General features: G+C 52.4%; 1 protein-coding gene across 3 annotated transcripts in view; it reads left to right on the top strand.

Moving 5' to 3' along the window:
• The window catches only part of TP63 (tumor protein p63), a 221,674-nt gene extending 203,302 nt beyond the window's left edge, over positions 1-18,372 (top strand). For 2 of the 3 annotated variants that reach the window (XM_060242855.1, XM_060242856.1), the window contains 4 exons: positions 6,448-6,605; positions 11,068-11,212; positions 14,331-14,424; positions 18,041-18,372. In XM_060242855.1, the coding sequence (XP_060098838.1) occupies positions 6,448-6,605; positions 11,068-11,212; positions 14,331-14,424; positions 18,041-18,337 (694 nt within the window). In that variant the 3' untranslated portion in view covers positions 18,338-18,372. The remainder of the gene's footprint in view (positions 1-6,447; positions 6,606-11,067; positions 11,213-14,330; positions 14,425-18,040) is intronic. The other variant, XM_060242857.1, reaches the window with a different exon arrangement.
• The last annotated feature ends 1,413 nt before the right edge of the window (positions 18,373-19,785 follow it).

Below are 19,785 nucleotides of genomic sequence, written 5' to 3' on the forward strand. Positions count from 1 at the left end.
TGTTGTGGGGGAGGAAGGGAAAGGAGATTGTGAGCCGCTCTGAGACTCTTCTGAGTGGAGGGCGGGATATAAATCCAATATCTTCATCTACCTCACAGGGTGTCTGTTGTGGGGGAGGAAGGGAAAGGAGATTGTGAGCCGCTCTGAGACTCTTCAGAGTGGAGGGTGGGATATAAATCCAATATCTTCATCTACCTCACAGGGTGTCTGTTGTGGGGGAGGAAGGGAAAGGAGATTGTGAGCCGCTCTGAGACTCTTTGGAGTGGAGGGCAGGATATAAATCCAATATCTTCATCTACCTCACCGGGTGTCTGTTGTGGGGGAGGAAGGGAAAGGAGATTGTGAGCCGCTCTGAGACTCTTCAGAGTGGAGGGTGGGATATAAATCCAATATCTTCATCTACCTCACAGGGTGTCTGTTGTGGGGGAGGAAGGGAAAGGAGATTGTGAGCCGCTCTGAGACTCTTTGGAGTGGAGGGCGGGATATAAATCCAATATCTTCATCTACCTCACAGGGTGTCTGTTGTGGGGGAGGGAAATAAAGGAGATTGTGAGCCGCTCTGAGACTCTTTGGAGTGGAGGGCAGGATATAAATCCAATATCTTCATCTACCTCACCGGGTGTCTGTTGTGGGGGAGGAAGGGAAAGGAGATTGTGAGCCGCTCTGAGACTCTTCGGAGTGGAGGGTGGGATATAAATCCAATATCTTCATCTACCTCACAAGGTGTCTGTTGTGGGGGAGGAGGGAAAGGAGATTGTGAGTCGCTCTGAGACTCTTCTGAGTGGAGGGCGGGATATAAATCCAATAACTTCTTTTTCATCTTCTTCTCCCATCCTAATACCAACCAGAGCTGACCTGCTTAGCTTCCAGGACATGACAAAATGAAGCTAACCTGGGCCACCCAAGGCAGGGCAGGTGGGGCTGAGGGAGCTCTGATAGAACTGCTCTTGAGAAAACGACTCTGTGACTGGCCCAAGGTCAGCCCAGCAGGTGCACATAGAAGAGGAGTGGGGAATCAAACCTGGTTCTCCAGATTAGAGTCCACCACTCTTAATCACTACAAGAAACCGGCTCTCAGGAGGCAGAAAAGAAGCCCCTGATTTAAAAATTTTTAAAAAGCGGTTGATAAAGAGGTGTTTTGCCATTGCCAGTGTCACACAGCAGGGGCCTAACAGCACCTTCTACTGGCTGCCACCACTTTGGTAAGGGTCTGTATGGAGGGCTCAGAGCACCCAACCACCCTTGTCTGGAAAGGCAGTCTGGTGTAGCGGTGAAGTGTGCGGACTCTTTGCTGGAAGAACCGGGTTTGATTCCCCACTCCTCCGCTTGCACCTGCTGAGATGGCCTTGGGTCAGCCATAGCTCTGGCAGAGGTTGTCCTTGAAAGGGCAGCTTCTGGGAGAGCTCTCTCAGCCCCACCTACTTCGCAGGGTGTCTGTTGCGACGGAAGATCATAAAGGAGATTGTGAGCTGCCCTGAGTCTCTGTCCTTGAAAGGGCAGCTGCTGGGAGAGCCCTCTCAGCCCCACCCACCTCACAGGGTGTCTGTTGTGGGGGAGGAAGGGAAAGGAGATTGTAGGCCGCTCTGAGACTCTGTCCTTGAAAGGGCAGCTGCTGTGAGAGCCCTCTCAGCCCCACCCACCTCACAGGGTGTCTGTTGTGGGGGAGGAAGGGAAAGGAGATTGTAGGCCGCTCTGAGACTCTGTCCTTGAAAGGGCAGCTGCTGTGAGAGCCCTCTCAGCCCCACCCACCTCACAGGGTGTCTGTTGTGGGGGAGGAAGGGAAAGGAGATTGCAGGCCGCTCTGAGACTCTGTCCTTGAAAGGGCAGCTGCTGTGAGAGCCCTCTCCAGCCCCACCCACCTCACAGGGTGTCTGTTGTGGGGGAGGGAGGTAAAGGAGATTGTGAGCTGCTCTGAGACTCTGGCATTCGGAGTAGAGGGTGGGATATAAATCCAATATCTTCTATCTTCTTCCTTATTAATAAATCCTCTTAACCGTGACCAAGGAGACATGAGAACCCAGGCAGTACAACAACCAAAGAAGTTTATTGTTAGTGCTCTAAAACAATTAGTGGGTGAGAAAGATTGAGCCCTAAAGTGAATATGAAACGGTAAAGGTTGGTGCAAATGAACCAAAGTCCTGATTCGCTTAGCTAGACAGTCCCTGCTCTAATACCAAAACTCACCACGCTTCCCTTGGGTGAGGGCTCCTTGCCTGCTGCCTGTTCCAGAGAGCTTCTCTGCCTGCAGCCTCTCCAGGGAAGGACACACCCTGCCCGTGGCCGGCCCTTTTATGCTCTCCTCCCAGGCCCCGCCCCTCTCTGGGCCAGTTTCCCTCCAAAACCTTGCCACCCAAGCAGAGGGGATCCTGGGAAATGTCGACTTTCCCCGGTAACTCCTAGGCAGGCTTCCCTAGGCCCAGAATCAGGACAGCCTGCTGCCTCTACAGATTAACTCTGGGATTCCTTGATGGTTGCCCATCCAAACTTTAACTAGGGCCAGCCCAGCTGAACGTCTGAGATCTGATGAGATCGGACTAGCCTCCCAGCTCCTTTTATGCACCAGCAATGCGTGTCGTTGTATCAGGAGCCGTGGTTCCTCACCTCCGACGCCGCCATTGAATGCACTCCTCCTGCCACCAGTAAAAGACTTTAGGACACTGGCTTTGGGGAGAGCCAGTTTGGTGTGGCGGTGAAGTGTGCGGACTCTTATCTGGGAGGACCGGGTTTGATTTCCCCGCTCCTCCGCTTGCAGCTGCTGGAATGGCCTTGGGTCAGCCATAGCTCTGGCAGAGGTTGTCCTTGAAAGGGCAGCTGCTGGGAGAGCCCTCTCCAGCCCCACCCACCTCACAGGGTGTCCGTTGTGGGGGAGGAAGAGAGCCAGTTTGGTGTAGTAGCTAAGTGTGCGGACTCTTATCTGGGAGAACCGGGTTTGATTCCCCACCGCTCCACTTGCACCTGTTATTGTAGCCGCTCTGAGACTCTTCGGAGTGGAGGGTGGGATATAAATCCAATATCTTCATCTACCTCACAGGGTGTCTGTTGTGGGGGAGGAAGGGAAAGGAGATTGTGAGCCGCTCTGAGACTCTTCGGAGGGGAGGGCGGGATATAAATCCAATATCTTCATCTACCTCACAGGGTGTCTGTTGTGGGGGAGGAAGGGAAAGGAGATTGTGAGCCGCTCTGAGACTCTTCGGAGGGGAGGGCGGGATATAAATCCAATATCTTCATCTACCTCACAGGGTGTCTGTTGTGGGGGAGGAAGGGAAAGGAGATTGTGAGCCGCTCTGAGACTCTTCGGAGGGGAGGGCGGGATATAAATCCAATATCTTCATCTACCTCACAGGGTGTCTGTTGTGGGGGAGGAAGGGAAAGGAGATTGTGAGCCGCTCTGAGACTCTTCGGAGGGGAGGGCGGGATATAAATCCAATATCTTCATCTACCTCACAGGGTGTCTGTTGTGGGGGAGGAAGGGAAAGGAGATTGTGAGCCGCTCTGAGACTCTTCGGAGGGGAGGGCGGGATATAAATCCAATATCTTCATCTACCTCACAGGGTGTCTGTTGTGGGGGAGGAAGGGAAAGGAGATTGTGAGCCGCTCTGAGACTCTTCGGAGGGGAGGGCGGGATATAAATCCAATATCTTCATCTACCTCACAGGGTGTCTGTTGTGGGGGGGGGAGGCAAAGGAGATTGTGAGCCGCTCTGAGACTCTTTGGAGTGGAGGGCGGGATATAAATCCAATATCTTCATCTACCTCACAGGGTGCCTGTTGTGGGGGAGGAAGGGAAAGGAGATTGTGAGCCGCTCTGAGACTCTTCGGAGGGGAGGGCGGGATATAAATCCAATATCATCTTCTTCTATTTATGGGTTCAGTAGTGTTGTAGTGCTGTATTTCACATCTTGGCCTTCCAAATTAATATTTTGTATAGAATCTCTTACTGAAACACCACTGCCAGTCTCTATCCTGCAGCATTTGTTAGCGTTCAGAACCCCTTTGCAATATCAGGCCGCATCCCCATGATGAAACCAATCCACCAAGAGCTTACAGGGTTCTTCTTACAGGGCCTAATGTAAGCTCCAAGAGGATTGGCTACACCAAGGGGGTGTGACCTAATATGCAAAGGAGTTCCTGCTGTAAAAAAAAAAAAACCCTGGTGTTGATAACTTGAAAGTCATGATCGGTGGATTTGGTAGTGGCTGAACCCACAGCGCCAGGGGTGCCTTGGGACCAGGGGTGCCCCGATTTCACGTTTCCAGCCATGCCGCTTGCCAGCAATTACGCCACACAAGCCAATCGGAGTCCCGCCCCCGCCAGGGCCAGACAGTGACCGCCTGTCGTCTCCCTGCCTCGGTTTCTCTCCAGGAAAGTCGAAGGCGTGGGGGGGAGGAGCAAAATAGCGGTTGCGCAACTCTTTTGCTCGTTGCTGGCGCTGCGAAAATAGCGTCTGATAAACTGAAGCCGATGATGGTGGCGGAGTTGGCGATAAGAGTTTGAGGCTTAGAGCCAGAGTTGGCAGCGTGCCTTGCAGGGAGTTGGCCCCTTTCACAGGAGCGCAGAAACAAGCCCGCGCGCACATGGAGCAGGGCCCCGTCCACGTTGTAGCAGGTGACGAGACAGCCGGGTCAAATGACGGAAAATAACTTCCTTTATACATTGAAATCCAGCCAGAGAAATTATTTTGAACATATGAAGCTGCCTTATACTGAATCAGACCCTCTTGGGTCCATCAAAGTCAGTCTTGTCTTCTCAGACTGGCAGCAGCTCTCCAGGGTCTCAAGCTGAGGCTTTTCACACCTATTTGCCTGGACCCTTTTTTGGAGATGCCAGGGATTGAACCTGGGACCTTCTGCTTCCCAAGCAGATGCTCTGCCACTAAGCCACCGTCCCTCCCCTAAATTGTGTGGTATGGAGAAGCACTGGATTGGTGGAATCATAGAGTTGGAAGGGACCTCCAGGGTCATCTAATCCAACCCCCTGCGCAACACAGGGCATTCGCAACTACCTCTCCCCACATGCACACCCAGTGACCGGTGTTCTCTCTAAGTTGAGTGAGTGTGAGCTAGCTCACAGATTTTTTTAGCCTCCAGCTCACACATTTTTGTCTTGGCTCAGGGAAGGATGGCCCCAGAGCAGGCTCATTGGTGCAGTAGCTCACAACTTTCATGGCTGTTACAGTTCTTTGACGGGGTGAACAAACATGTGGACAAAGGGGACCCAACAGATGTTGTTTACCTTGACTTCCAAAAGGGTTTTGATAAAGTTCCTCATCAAAGGCTCGAGAGTCATGGAGTAAAAGGACAGGTCCTCTTGTGGATCAAAAACTGGCTAATTAATAGGAAGCAGAGAGTGAGTATAAATGGGCAGTTTTCGCAGTGGAGGACAGTAAGCAGTGGGGTGCCGCAGGGCTCGGTACTGGGTCCCATGCTCTTTAACTTGTTCATTAATGATCTGGAGTTGGGAGTAAGCAGTGAAGTGGCCAAGTTTGCAGATGGCACTAAATTGTTCAGGGCGGTGAGAACCAGAGAGGATTGTGAGGAACTCCAAAGGGATCTGTTGAGGCTGGGTGAGTGGGCGTCAACATGGCAGATGAGGTTCAATGTGGCCAAGTGCAAAGTAATGCACATTGGGGCCAAGAATCCCAGCTACAAATACAAGTTGATGGGGTGTGAACTGGCAAAGACTGACCAAGATAGAGATCTGGGGGTCGTGGTAGATAACTCACTGAAAATGTCAAGACAGTGTGCGATTGCAATAAAAAAAGGCCAACGCCATGCTGGGCATTATTAGGAAGGGAACTGAAAACAAATCATCCAGTATCATAATGCCGCTGTTTAAATCAATGGTGCAGTCTCATTTGGAGTACTGTGTACAATTCTGGTCACTGCACCTCAAAAAGGATATTATAGCATTGGAAAAAGTGCAGAAAAGGGCAACTAGAATGATTAAAGGGTTGGAACACTTCCCCTATGAAGAAAGGTTGAAACGCTTGGGGCTCTTTAGCTTGGAGAAATGTCAACTGTGAGGTGACATGATAGAGGTTTACAAGATTATTCATGGGAGGGAGACAGTAGAGAAAGAAGTCCTTTTCTCCCTTTCTCACAATACAATGCCATTGCCTTCCCCAGTCATCTACACTTTCCCCCCAGCAAGCTGGGTACTCATTGTACTAACCTCAGAAGGATGGAAGACTGAGTCAACCTTGAGCCAGCTACCTGAACCCAGCTTCCACCGGGATCGAACTCAGGTTGTGAGCAGAGAGCTCCGACTGCAGTACTTACTGCAGCTTACCACTCTGCACCACGGGGCTCTTACAGTGGAAATGTAGCCAAGCCTTTTTACCCTAACAATGAATTGCTACCAATCCAGAGCCAGCTCCTATTGGCACATGCCAGTGACCCCCGCTTCTGGTAGATGCTTGATTTCTCTCTCGCTCTCTTGTGTTCCGCAGAAATTCCATCCAATCCCAGTCTTCATACGGGTCCACTTCTCCTCCGCTCAGCAAGATGAACAGCATGAACAAGCTGCCCTCCGTCAGCCAGCTCATCAACCCGCAGCAGCGCAACGCCCTGACGCCCACCTCCATCCCGGACAGCATGGCGGCCAACAGTAAGGGATTTCCCCCTACGCAGCTTCCGCTCGCGGCTCTGCAAAGGGGCTCCTACTCTCCCCGGCCCCCCGTCACAAAAACAGTGACTGCAGACACTGAAAGAACTCTCCAGGTCTGCGGAGGTGAGGGGTCTGCAGCAGCGGGGGCCAAACTTGCTTAATGTAAGACCCACATCGAATAACTGTCAGGTGACTGAGAGTCGCAAGACAGATGTTGGAAGGAAGGAAGGAAGGAAGGAAGGAAGGAAGGAAGGAAGGAAGGAAGGAAGGAAGGAAGGAAGGAAGGAAGGAAACTAGATGGAGGGAGGGAGGAAAATGGGGGAAGGAAGGAAAATAGGTGGAGGAAGGAAAATGGAAGGAAGGAAGAAAAATAGATGGAGGGAGGAAGATAGAATGAAGGAAGGAAACTAGATGGAGGGAGGAAGGAAAATGGATGGATGGAAGGAAGGAAGGAAAATAGTTGGAGGGAGGGAAATAGAAGGATGGAAGGAAACTAGATGAAGGGAGGAACGAAAATGGATGGAAGGAAGGAAAATAGATGGAGGGAGGAAAATAGAAGGAAGGAAAGATGGAAGGAAACTAGATGGAGGGAGGAAGGAAAATGGATGGAAGGAAAATAGATGGAGGGAGGAAAATAGAAGGAAGGAAGGATGGAAGGAAACTAGATGGAGGGAGGAAGAAAAATGGGGGGAGGAAGGAAGGAAAATAGATGGAGGGAGGAAAATGGAAGGAAGGATGGAAGGAAACTAGATGAAGGGAGGAAGGAAAATGGATGGATGGAAGGAAGGAAAATAGATGGAGGGAGGAAGGAAAATAGGTGGAGGAAGGAAGGAAGGAAAATGGAAGGAAGGAATAAAAATAGATGGAGGGAGGAAGATAGAAGGAAGGAAGGATGGAAGGAAGGAAGGAAGCTAGATGAAGGGAGAAAGGAAAATGGATGGAAGGAAGGAAAATGGAGGGAGGAAAATAGAAGGAAGGAAACTAGATGGAGGGAGGGAGGCAAATGGATGGAAGGAAGGAAGGAAAGTAGATGGAGGGAGGAAAATGGATGGAAGGAAACTAGATGGAGGAAGGGAGGAAAATGGATGGAAGGAAGGAAAATAGATGGAGGGTGGAAAATAGAAGGAAGGATGGAAGGAAGGAAACTAGATGGAGGGAGGAAGGAAAATAGAAGGAAGGAATAAAAATACATGGAGGGAGGAAGATAGAAGGAAGGAAGGATGGAAGGAAGGAAGCTAGCTAGATGGAGGGAGGAAGGAAGGATGGAAGGAAGGAAGAAAAATAGATGGAGGGAGGAAGATAGAAGGAAGGAAGGAAGGAAGGAAGCTAGATGAAGGGAGAAAGGAAAATGGATGGAAGGAAGGAAAATGGAGGGAGGAAAATAGAAGGAAGAAAACTAGATGGAGGGAGGGAGGCAAATGGATGGAAGGAAGGAAGGAAAGTAGATGGAGGGAAGCAAATGGATGGAAGGAAGGAAGGAAAGTAGATGGAGGGAGGAAAATGGATGGAAGGAAACTAGATGGAGGAAGGGAGGAAAATGGATGGAAGGAAGGAAAATAGATGGAGGAAGGAGAGAAAATAGTTGGAGGAAGGAAGGAATATGAGGGAGGGAGAGGTGGAAAGAAGGCAACTTTAAATGCATTCTCCAGGCTGTTGGCTGGCTTGGATTGGAGAATGTATTTAAAGAGAGATGGGGTTGTGGGGGCTTTGAGAGCCACATGGTATGTGTGAAAGAGCCCCATGTGGTTCCTGAGCCACACTTTGGCCGCTCCTGGTCTGCAACATCCCGGGAGCACCCCCTCGTTCTCTTGCAGGGTTCTACGGGGCCGGGTGACGCCCTGTAAGCTAGAAAGTTCCGTTGAAGTCAGCGGTTGAGGAGCTTTACTGAAAGCAGTGCTACATCACACTGTTTCAGGGATCAGCCGTGTTGCTTCTGCATCGGAAGAGCTGGGTTCGAGTCCAGTAGCGTCTTGCAGACTGACAAGATGAGGGACGGGGGGGGCGGGGGCGGAATGGAGATCCCTGAGCCCTTCTGTCCCAGCCAGAAAGTGGGGTCAGGGGGCTTGCGTTGTAGCTTTGTATCCTGAGGTCCTTCTTTGCACACACCCCTCCCACCTTTTCTGCCTGAAATAAAAAGTTCCAGGGATTTCTTTTCCTTCTTTCTTCATGTGCGGAGAACAGCTCCACATGTTGCCAAGTCGGGACCCTCTCAAGCTGTGGGGGGGCCAAACTTGCTTAATGTAAGAGCCACATAGAATAAACATCATTTAAGAAAAGATTGAAACAAAAGCTTGGACTCTTAACTTTTAAATATTGGTTAAAGGTAAAGGTAAAGGTAGTCCCCTGTGCAAGCACCAGTCGTTTTCAACTCTGGGGTGACGTTGCTTTCACAACGTTTTCATAGCAGACTTTTTACGGGGTGGTTTGCCATTGCCTTCCCCAGTCATCTACGCTTTCCCCCCAGCAAGCTGGGGACTCATTTTACCAACCTCAGAAGGATGGAAGGCTGAGTCAACCTCGAGCCAGCGACCTGAACCAGCTTCCGCTGGGATCGAACTCAGGTCGTGAGCAGAGCTTCGGACTGCAGTACTGCAACTTTAACGCTCTGCGCCACGGGGTTATCCGTTACAGATATTTTATAGGGCTGAACCAGCTAGCCGGCTCAGCTACGTAAAAAGAGTCCCTTATAACGCTGCTTGACAAAGATGGAATCATGTCAAAGCTCAAACACAGGGGGATTGCAGTTGACGAACTATTTTCATCTGATGAATCATAATTTATTGAACAGAGAATCTTAGATCTAGAATCTCATAAACCGTGTCCTGCCCAATTTTATACTTGCTCTCCTGCCTCACTTGGACTTGATCGGACAGCCAGGAAAATGGCCAAATATTTATCTGAACTAGATAATCCGCCACATCAGAGAGCTTTTACACTGGCTAGGATGAATGCATTTCCCTCCAATGTTCTCTGCGGGAGATTTCTTCAAGTCCCCTTTAGCAAGAGACATTGTCTATGCAGGTCAAGCTCGCCTGATTCCATCCAGCGCATTTTATTGAACTGCAAGCTATATGCTAATCTCCGGAAGGTTCTGTCAGAAAGTCTTTCCTTACCGTCCTACATTCAAGAAAATAGGATTGGTTGCCGTTTCCTACTAAATGGCAACATAATCGATATCACAAAAGCTGTTGCCAAACTCTTGGCTGGAATTGTCAAAAATTATTCTAAGCAGGTTTTGTTGTGATCTTAATCTTCGTTTAGCCTTTTATGCTTTGAACAGACATATCTGATTGTTGTTTGGTTGACGAGTCTCTGTATATCTCTTTTCGTTATGCCAATAAAAGCGGGATTGGGAATAAACATCAGATGTTCGAGAGCCACAAAACCTGAATGTCAGATTTCGAGAGCTGCAAGGCAGGAAGGAAGGAAGGAAAGAGGGACGGGAGGGAGGCAAATAGATGAGGGAAAGGAGGAGAGAGAGAGATGGAAAGAAAGCAACTTTACCTTTGAATGCATTCTCTGAGTCACAAAACTGCTTGGCTTAGAGAAGTGATTTAAAGAGAGAAACGCCTTCTCCAGTTTGGTGTAGGGGATAAGTGTGCGGACTCTTATATGGGAGAACTGGGTTTCATTCCCCACTTCTCCACTTGCACCTGCTGGAATGGCCTTGGGTCAGCCTGAGCTCTGGCAGAGGTTGTCCTTGAAAGGGCAGCTGCTGTGAGAGCCCTCTCCAGCCCCACCCACCTCACAGGGTGTCTGTTGTGGGGGAGGAAGGTAAAGGAGATTGTGAGCTGCTCTGAGACTCTTCGGAGTGGAGGGCGGGATATAAATCCAATATCTTCATCTACCTCACAGGGTGTCTGTTGTGGGGAAGGAAGGGAAAGGAGATTGTGAGCCGCTCTGAGACTCTTCGGAGTGAAGGGCGGGATATAAATCCAATATCTTCATCTACTTCACAGGGTGTCTGTTGTGGGGGAGGAAGGGAAAGGAGATTGTGAGCTGCTCTGAGACTCTTCTGAGTGGAGGGAGGGATATAAATCCAATATCTTCATCTACCTCACAGGGTGTCTGTTGTGGGGGAGGAAGGTGAAGGAGATTGTGAGCCGCTCTGAGACTCTTCGGAGTGGAGGGCGGGATATAAATCCAATATCTTCATCTACCTCACAGGGTGTCTGTTGTGGGGGAGGAAGGGAAAGGAGATTGTGAGCCGCTCTGAGTCTTTTCGGAGTGGAGGGCGGGATATAAATCCAATATCATCATCTTCTTCCAAGCTGGCTGACGGGGGGAGGGGCTTTGAGAGCTGCACGAGGTGTGTGCAAGAGCCACAGATGGCTCCCAAGCCGCAGTTTTCCCACCTCTGCTCTCGAGCTTCCTGAGACAAAAGCGGGTCTGACCGCCGTCTTAGCGGTTGGCTTCTCGGGGTCCCCTGACGCTCTGCTCTCCCTTCTCTCCCTCCCTCCAGTTCCCATGATGGGGGCCCACATGGCCATGGCGGGGGACATGAACGGGCTCAGCCCCACGCAGACGCTGCCCCCGCCTCTCTCCATGCCGTCGACGTCCCACTGCACACCACCGCCTCCCTACCCCACAGACTGCAGTATTGTCAGGTGAGTTGAGCGGCGGTCCTGCTCCCCTCTCGGTCTCTGTCCTAACGCTTCCGTCTCAGCGCTGCCGTGCCCTCGATTTGGGGCCTGCGCCCTCCCAGCGGCGAGTGGGAAGGCCCTGTTAGAGCCACCGCGACGGGCTTACGGCACATCCTCCGCTTCCCGCTTGCTGCAGTCCTGCGGCTTTAGCTGGCGTTGCTCGTTCTGCTTGCTGCGTTTGTGGGCATTGGGCGGGTGCTTCCTAAAAGACTACTTCAGACAAGCTGGAGGTAATGCCGGAGGGCGGAGGTGGGGTGAAACCTGGTGTCCGTCAGGGGGTGACGTTCCCCTTCCTGTTAGTTTTGGATCCAAGCGGGCAGCCGTGTTGGTCTGAAGTAGCTGAACAAAGCAGGAGTCAAGTGGCACCTTTAAGACCAACTTAGTTTTATTCAGAACGTCAGCTTTCGTGTGCTCTCTAAGCACACTTCCATCAGACGAGGAATCCGGCACAGTGAGCAGAGCCGTACGTAGCTGGTAGACAGTGGCCCAGAATGCAACATGGTACAGATTTAAGAACCTACCAGATAATTTTACTTCACTGTCATTGGTTCTTAAATCTGTACCATGTTGCATTCTGGGCCACTGTCTACCAGCTACGTACGGCTCTGCTCACTGTGCTGGATTCCTCGTCTGATGAAGTGCGCTTAGAGAGCACACGAAAGCTTACGTTCTGAATTAAACTTAAGTTGGTCTTAAAGGTGCAAACGTCTCCTATTTTGTTGGTTTTGGGGTGCTCCCACGGCCTACCAGGGAGTTTGCAGTAACCAAGGACACCTTTGCCCCCCACGCATTTGACAAATCCACTCTTCCCATATATAGGCTCTTCTTGCACAGTTTGGTGGTGTTTTTAAACAATCTCATGGATTGACTACTGCCACAGACTGTAAGGGCGGGGGCAGCCCTTGAAGACTGCTCAGAAACGCCAGTGGTTGCAGAATCCCCGAGTTCGGCTCCAGAGAGAGGCTGAGAGATGAGAGCCCACCCAGGGGCTGCCTGGAGTTACAGGTCCCTTTGCAGGCTCGATTTGAGACTTTAGGCCCTGATCCACAGCCCTACGCGATACTAAGCGAAAGCATGGTGTGCAAACGACAGGCTTTCGAGGCTGAGTTGTGGAATGGTATTCCTTGCCGGAGTGAGGAGCTTCCGGCCTCTTTCCCCGTCTCCTTCTCTCTTTCTGGCCTCTGCTTCATTCAGTCGTACGGTGGGCATCCCAACGTGTGCCCCCCCCGCAGCGCGGCTCTCGGTTTCTCCTCAGCTGTAGCAATACCTGCCCAGAGCACGGGCTTCCATTGAAGCAAAGTGGGGCTGAGCCAGTTTGGTGTAGTGGTTAAGCACGCAGACTCTCATCTGGGAGAACCAGGTTTGATTCCAACTCCTCCACCTGCAGCCGCAGGAATGGCCTTGGGTCAGCCATAGCTCTCGCAGAGATGTCCTCGAAAGGACAACTTCTGTCAGAGCTCTCTCAGCCTCACCCACTTCACAGGGTGTCTGTTGTGGGGGAGGAAGGTAAAGGAGATTGTACGCCGCTCTTAGACTCTGTCCTTGAAAGGGCAGCTTCTGAGAAAGCTCTCTCAGCTCCACCCGCCTCCCAGAGTGTCTGTTGTGGGGGAGGAAGGTAAAGGAGATTGTAAGCCGCTCTGAGACTCTGTCCTTGAAAGGGCAGCTTCTGAGAAAACTCTCTCAGCCCCACCTGCCTCCCAGGGTGTCTGTTGTGGGGGAGGAAGGTAAAGGAGATTGTAGGCCGCTCTGAGATTCAGAGTGAAGGGTGGGGTATAAATCCAATCCTTCTTCTTCCTCTATATATATACTGTATAAAAAAGGTAAAAGGTAGTCTCCTGTGCATGCACCAGTCGATTCTGACTCTGCGGTGACGTCGCATTACGTTTTCATGGCAGACTTTTTCATGGGGTGGTTTGCCACTGCCTTCCCCAGCCATCTACGCTTTCCCCCCAGCAAGCTGGGTACTCATTTTACCAACCTCAGAAGGATGGAAGGCTGAGTCAACCTCGAGCCGGCTACCTGAAAACCCAGCTTCCGCCGGGATCGAACTCAGGTCATGAGCAAAGCTTAGTACTGCAGTACTGCAGCTTTAACACTCTGTCCCATGGGGCTGCCTTCTTCCTCTATAACTGCAGTTTAAAAAAAAAAAAATCATGGGTTTGCCTTATGGAAGAACTGTTCTCCTTGTCTGCCTGTGAATCTCCTTCGGGAACCCACCAGACAAACTTTTTTGGGGGGGGGTGCGTTCTGTGTGTGAGCAGGGGAGGTGGTCTTTGTAGTCGAGTTTGATCCATTCACTTATAAAACCTTTCTTATGTTCAGCGGACCTCGGCCATAGCAGCATCTGGTATCAAATGATTGGAGAAAATCGCCGGCCGGGACAAGCAGAAATCCCCGCCCCCGTTACTGTAACATAATTAGCCCTCCTTATTTTTAGAGATGACGAATTCTGACCACGGAGGCCTCTGTTTATGGAGCTTTCTCCACGTGTGGGGAGCGTTCCCACCTAGGCGTAACTGGTAGAACAGAATTCCGCTGTCCGCCGGTGGAGTATGGACCTTCCACGCCCAGACCGATTTCACACGAGGCTTGTTCCGAGTGGAGAGCCCGTTTGCTCCCGGGCTTTCTCTCTTGTTTTCGCACAAGCTGCCCCAGAGCTGCGGCACTCTTCCGCAGCAAGCGCGAGATCCTTTTCCAAGCGGTTTCTGCTTGCTCCAGGAGAACGGCGCACCAACCGGCAGCCCTGAGAGATGCCCCGGGAGCCTAAGGGCTCGTGCGAAATCAGTCCCAGTTTTAAACCTAGAGAACCAACGCAGACAGCCGCTTCCTCTGTCCTTTTGGCGTAGCGTCCGCTTTTCCTCCTGCCTCAGTTAACACCACAAGAAGGGGCATTTGGGGGGGAGAGGGTTCCTTCTCAGTCCACCCCGTCTCACCCCCCCCTCCCCCTAGCCTGTTGCATAGCCGGGCGCCTGGTGCGGTTCTTGCCGTTTTTGGGCTGTTGCAGTCTGGGTGACCCTCTTTCTCTCTTCTCCTTCCTCTGCCCTCCTTCCTCCTCCTCTTCCTCCTCCTCCTCCTCCTGCAGTTTCTTAGCCAGGCTGGGCTGCTCGTCCTGCGTGGATTATTTCACGGCGCAAGGGCTGACCACCACCTATCAGATTGAACACTACTCCATGGATGTAAGTAACTCTCTTGACCTTTCGCTTCTCAGGGAATGGGGGCTCTCCGCCCCACCCTCTGAGCCGGGTGGGCTTGCAAAGCTGCCCTCTGTCATGACGGTTAACGGCACGCTAAAGTTCCAGCAGCTAAAGTTCCAGCAGCAAAGTTGTTTTAATTATTATGTTGTGAGCCGCCCTGAGACACTTAGGTGAGAAGGGCGGGGTATAAATCTTAATATAAATAAATAAATATAAATAAGACCCGGCAGCCGTTTCTCCATTGCACAGACCGCCCCCCCAAACACCCACCCTGAAAGGACAATTTGGCTCAGGTTTTTAAAAACGTCCACAGCTGCCACCACAGCACAGAGACCTTGGCTGGCTGAGGGGAATGCACGGCAGCCATTTCGTGGCCTGGCTGGCAGAGGGGAATCCACGGCAGCCATTTTGTGGGCTGGCTGGCGGAGGAGACTCCGGCAGCCATTTTGTGGGCTGGCTGGCTGAGGACTCCACGGCAGCCATTTTGTGAGCCGGCTGGCTGAGGGGAAGCCACGGCAGCCATTTTGTGGGCTGGTTGGCTGAGGGGAAGCCACGGCAGCCATTTTGTGGATGTGCCCGCCCCACTGTGTCAGAGTTCCAGAGGCACGCCCACAGGCTCAAAAAGGTGGGAGAATCCTGGTCTGGAGCATCAAGAAGGCAAAACATTATTAGAGGAGGGGGACGGAGAAGGTGAGGGATCTGGAGACCAAGTCCTATGAAAAAAGGTTGAAGAAGCTGGGCCTGTTTAGCCTGGAGAGGAGGCGGCTGAGAGGTGATAGGATCACCATCTTCAAGTACTTGAAGGGCTGTCATCTAGAGCAGGGGTGGCCAACGGTAGCTCTCCAGATGTTTTTACCTACAATTCCAATCAGCCCCAGCCACTGGCCATGCTGGCTGGGGCTGATGGGAATTGTAGGCAAAAAACATCTGGAGAGCTACCATTGGCCACCCCTGGCATAGAGGATGGGGTGGAATTGTTTTCTGTGGCCCCGGAAGGAAGGACCAAAACCAATGGGTTGAAATTAAATCGAAAGAGTTTCCGACTCAACACGAGGAAGAACTTCCTGACCGTTAGAGCGATTCCTCAGTGGAACAGGCTTCCTCGGGAGGTGGTGGGCTCTCCTTCCTTGGAGGTTTTTCAACAGAGGCTCGATGGCCATCTGACAGCGATGAAGATCCTGCGAATTTAGGGGGAGCTAGTTGTGAGTTTCCTGCATTGTGCAGGGGGTTGGACTAGAGGACCTTGGAGGTCCCTTCCAACTCTAGGATTCGAGGATTAGAATGGCAACCAGCAGGTGTTCCACCGCCTCCCCTCCTGACCCAGTTCCAAATTCCAGAGGTGTTGTGCAGTGGAAAACGTCTGGGGGGGGGGGGCTTCGTTGCACCCACCCACAACTTGCTCCGCCCCCCAGAGGAGGTGCTGCTGGAGCTGCCAGAGGCTTCCGAACCTCTTTTTCACCCATCTTTCGGCTTTGGGGCCCCATCCTTCTTTGTGCTGCCAGCTCTAACTTTGAATGGGGTGCAGATGCTGCTGTGAGACCAGAGGGGCTCCCCGTAAGCTCCTGGGGTTCCTCCTTCTCTCACCCCCTCCCCCCTCCCACGCTCTCCACTTCCGGACTGCCTGCTTTGCTGTACCTTGGCCTCGGGCTGAACCTTGGGGGGGGGGGGTCCCATGAGCCTCTTGGGTTTGGGATCTCTGCGTTTTGTTTCCTGAGCCTGGCTTTTGGGGTCCTTTTTCTTATGAAGCAGCTTGTTGGCAAACAAATCAGGCTACCTGAGGAAAAAGAATGAGTCCTCTGTGACCCCGACCCCCCCCCCCCACACACACACACATTCTAAGAACATAAGAGAAGCCATGCTGGATCAGGCCAGTGGCCCATCCAGTCCAACACTCTGTGTCACATAAGAACAGAAGAGAAGCCATGTTGGATCAGGCCGGTAGCCCCTCCAGTCCAACTCTCTGTGTCACACTTAAGAATATAAGAGAAGCCATGTTGGATCAGGCCAATGGCTCATCCAGTCCAACACTCTGTGTCACATAAGAACAGAAGAGAAGCCATGTTGGATCAGGCCGGTAGCCCCTCCAGTCCAACACTCTGTGTCACACTTAAGAATATAAGAGAAGCCATGTTGGATCAGGCCAATGGCTCATCCAGTCCAACACTCTGTGTCACATAAGAACATAAGAGAAGCCATGCTGGATCAGGCCAGTGGCCCATCCAGTCCAACACTCTGTGTCACATAAGAACAGAAGAGAAGCCATGTTGGATCAGGCCAGTGGCCCCTCCAGTCCAACACTCTGTGTCACACTTAAGAATATAAGAGAAGCCATGTTGGATCAGGCCAGTGGCCCATCCAGTCCAACACTCTGTGTCACATAAGAACATAAGAGAAGCCATGTTGGATCAGGCCAGTGGCCCCTCCAGTCCAACACTCTGTGTCACATTAGAGAAGCCATGTTGGATCAGGCCAGTGGCCCATCCAGTCCAACACTCTGGGTCCCATAAGAACATAAGAGAAGCCATGTTGGATCAGGCCAGTGGCCCATCCAGTCCAACACTCTGGGTCCCATAAGAACATAAGAGAAGCCATGTTGGATCAGGCCAGTGGCCCATCCAGTCCAACACTCTGGGTCCCATAAGAACATAAGAGAAGCCATGTTGGATCAGGCCAGTGGCCCATCCAGTCCAACACTCTGTGTTACATAAGAACATAAGAGAAGCCATGCTGGATCAGGCCAATGGCCCCTCCAGTCCAACACTCTGTGTCACACAGTGGCCAAAAAACCCAGGTGCTATCAGGAGGTCCATTAGCGGGGCCAGGGCACTAGAAGCCCTCCCACTGTTGCCCCTCCCAAGCACCATAAGAAACATAAGAAAAGCCTTGTTGGATCGGCCAGAGGCTCATCCATTCTAACACTCTGTGTCACACAGTGAAGGAGGTCCATCAGTGGGACCAGGGCACTAGAAGCCCTCCCACTGTTGCCTCTCCCATAAGAGAAGCCATGTTGGATCGGGCCAGCGGCCCATCCAATCTAACACTCTGTGTCACACAGTGGCCAAAAAACCCAGGTGCCATCAGGAGGTCCATCAGTGGGACCAGGACACTAGAAGCCCTCCCACTGTTGCCCCTCCCATAAGAGAAGCTATGTTGGATCAGGCCAATGGCCCATCCAGTCCAACACTCTGTGTCACACAGTGGCCAAAAAATACCAAGAATACAGAGCATCATTTGCCCCAGACGGAGAGTTCCAACAATACGCTGTGGCTAGTAGCCGCTGATGGACCTCTGCTCCAGATGTTGATCCAATCCCCTCTTGAAGCTCTCTATGCTTGTAGCCGCCGCCACCTCCTGTGGCAGTGAATTCTACCCAAGAAGTAATCACAAGTTCTTGAACGATTCCTTTGGAGGGGGGGGCTCTGGGGGCATTCTACCTCCTCCAACCCTGCCCTTCCGCGGCTCCACCCCCCCTCCCCCAAAGCTCAAGGAGTTTCCCAACCTGGAGTTGGCAACTCTCTCCGGAACAATATTTGACCCTCTTGCAGCCCGTTTGTAGTTTTTTTCCTGGGTTGACCTGTCCTGTCCTTCCACCTTCCAGGATCTGGTGAGCCTCAAAATCCCGGAGCAGTTCCGCCACGCCATCTGGAAAGGCATCCTGGACCACCGGCAGCTCCACGACTTCTCCTCCCCGCCCCACCTCCTGCGCACCCCCAGCGGCGCCTCCACCGTCAGCGTGGGCTCCAGCGAGACCCGGGGGGAGCGGGTCATCGACGCCGTGCGCTTCACCCTCCGCCAGACCATCTCCTTCCCGCCCCGCGACGAGTGGAGCGACTTCAACTTCGACTTGGACGGCCGGCGCAACAAGCAGCAGCGCATCAAGGAGGAAGGGGAATGAAGGGGGGGAGCTGCCCCGGGCCCCCCCCCTGCCCCACTCCACCCCTCGTCCACAACCCAGGGACCTCTCGGCTGCGTCTGATTCGAGTTGCCCTTCAGTGGGATGGGGAGGTGGGGAGGAAGCAAAGGTTTTTCTTGCTGACCAGAGCTTTGCTTTCCCCACAGTTGTGGCCTGCTTGGGTTTTGGGGGTCCCTTGCTGCACCTCCAGAGTTGCGTTCCCTCGGCGTTGCTTTTGTTAGTGGGGAAGGGGGGGGTTAGCTTTTTTTGCCGGTCTCGGGGCGGGAGTTGTCGTTCTTCGGCACCTGAGAAAGAAGGGACGGCGGACGGCCTTTTGAGATCACGTTGCAAATTGTGGCACTTAAGCCTTACGCTTCTGCCTGTCCCCTTACGCTTCTGCCCGTCCCCATGCTGAGCTGACACCCATGTTCGGCGCAGGGCAGCTTGCCTGCAGTGTCCGCAGCATCCCTCTGCGCGGCCCGTGTTCGCAACTGGGCGAAACGCCTCTTGTGAGAAAACATTTGCTTTGGGTTCCTTCCGGAACGTCCTCTCCCCAGTTTGCAGACTTTCAAGCCGGCCCGTGGGGCTTTGGCTGTTTTTAAGTTTGGACCGTTGCATAGTTGAACTCCAAACGTTTTGCCAAACGGGAGTGGGGAGGGGGAAAGGATCAGTATCGCCCTACGTTTAATTTGGCAGCTCCGTGCCACGCTCGTTGCCCTTCTGTTAAAATGGTTGTGGCACCGTGCTGGAGCTAGCCCCACCCCACCCCGTGAGCAAATCAGGGGGCATCTTTGCCTGTCCTTTGAAGCCCCTACATCAGACTGCGACAGAAAAAGAACTTACTTGCCTGACATGAAGCCTCAGGGCGCACTCCAAGATACGGCCATCTCCTGGCATCCGGCCTACTCTTTTTCTTCCTGTCCTTGGGCCCCGGAATAGGATAGCAATACCTCTTGGTGACCTGGCATAAGTGCCCAGGCGTTGATGGGACGGTTTTGAGTCATACGAACGTGCAGACACCCGTTTTTAATTCAGTGGCACCTGAGCACGGCTGCCCGACTTTTCCCAGAACGCATTTCTCCAGGCTTTTGGACGTGTCTGCTGTTGAGGATATACTGATGAGACCGCTTAAGGAATTGCTGTGGGGATAAATGGGACCGATGCAGCGGTGTGGGTGCCACTTTCCCCCAGCGGGTGGGAGAGAGTCAAAATCCAGGAGAGAATCAAAATCCCAGAGAGTATCGTGGGGTTGTTCAGTGTGCATTTTTCATCAGAGAGGAGTTGAAACCGGCGTCTGCGTGACGCTTTGCCCCTGCCAGGCCCGCACGTTGCAGCTGTACCTTTGCTCGTCTTGCCAGCAGCTGCTCCGTGCCACAAAGAACCAGGAGTTGGCAACCGAGCGCTGGCGTTGCTGCTGCGCCCGGCACGGCTGAGTGGACCGTGCTTTATGT

This window comes from Heteronotia binoei, chromosome 6, assembly GCF_032191835.1.
Source record: "Heteronotia binoei isolate CCM8104 ecotype False Entrance Well chromosome 6, APGP_CSIRO_Hbin_v1, whole genome shotgun sequence".
NCBI classification, from domain to species: domain Eukaryota; kingdom Metazoa; phylum Chordata; class Lepidosauria; order Squamata; family Gekkonidae; genus Heteronotia; species Heteronotia binoei.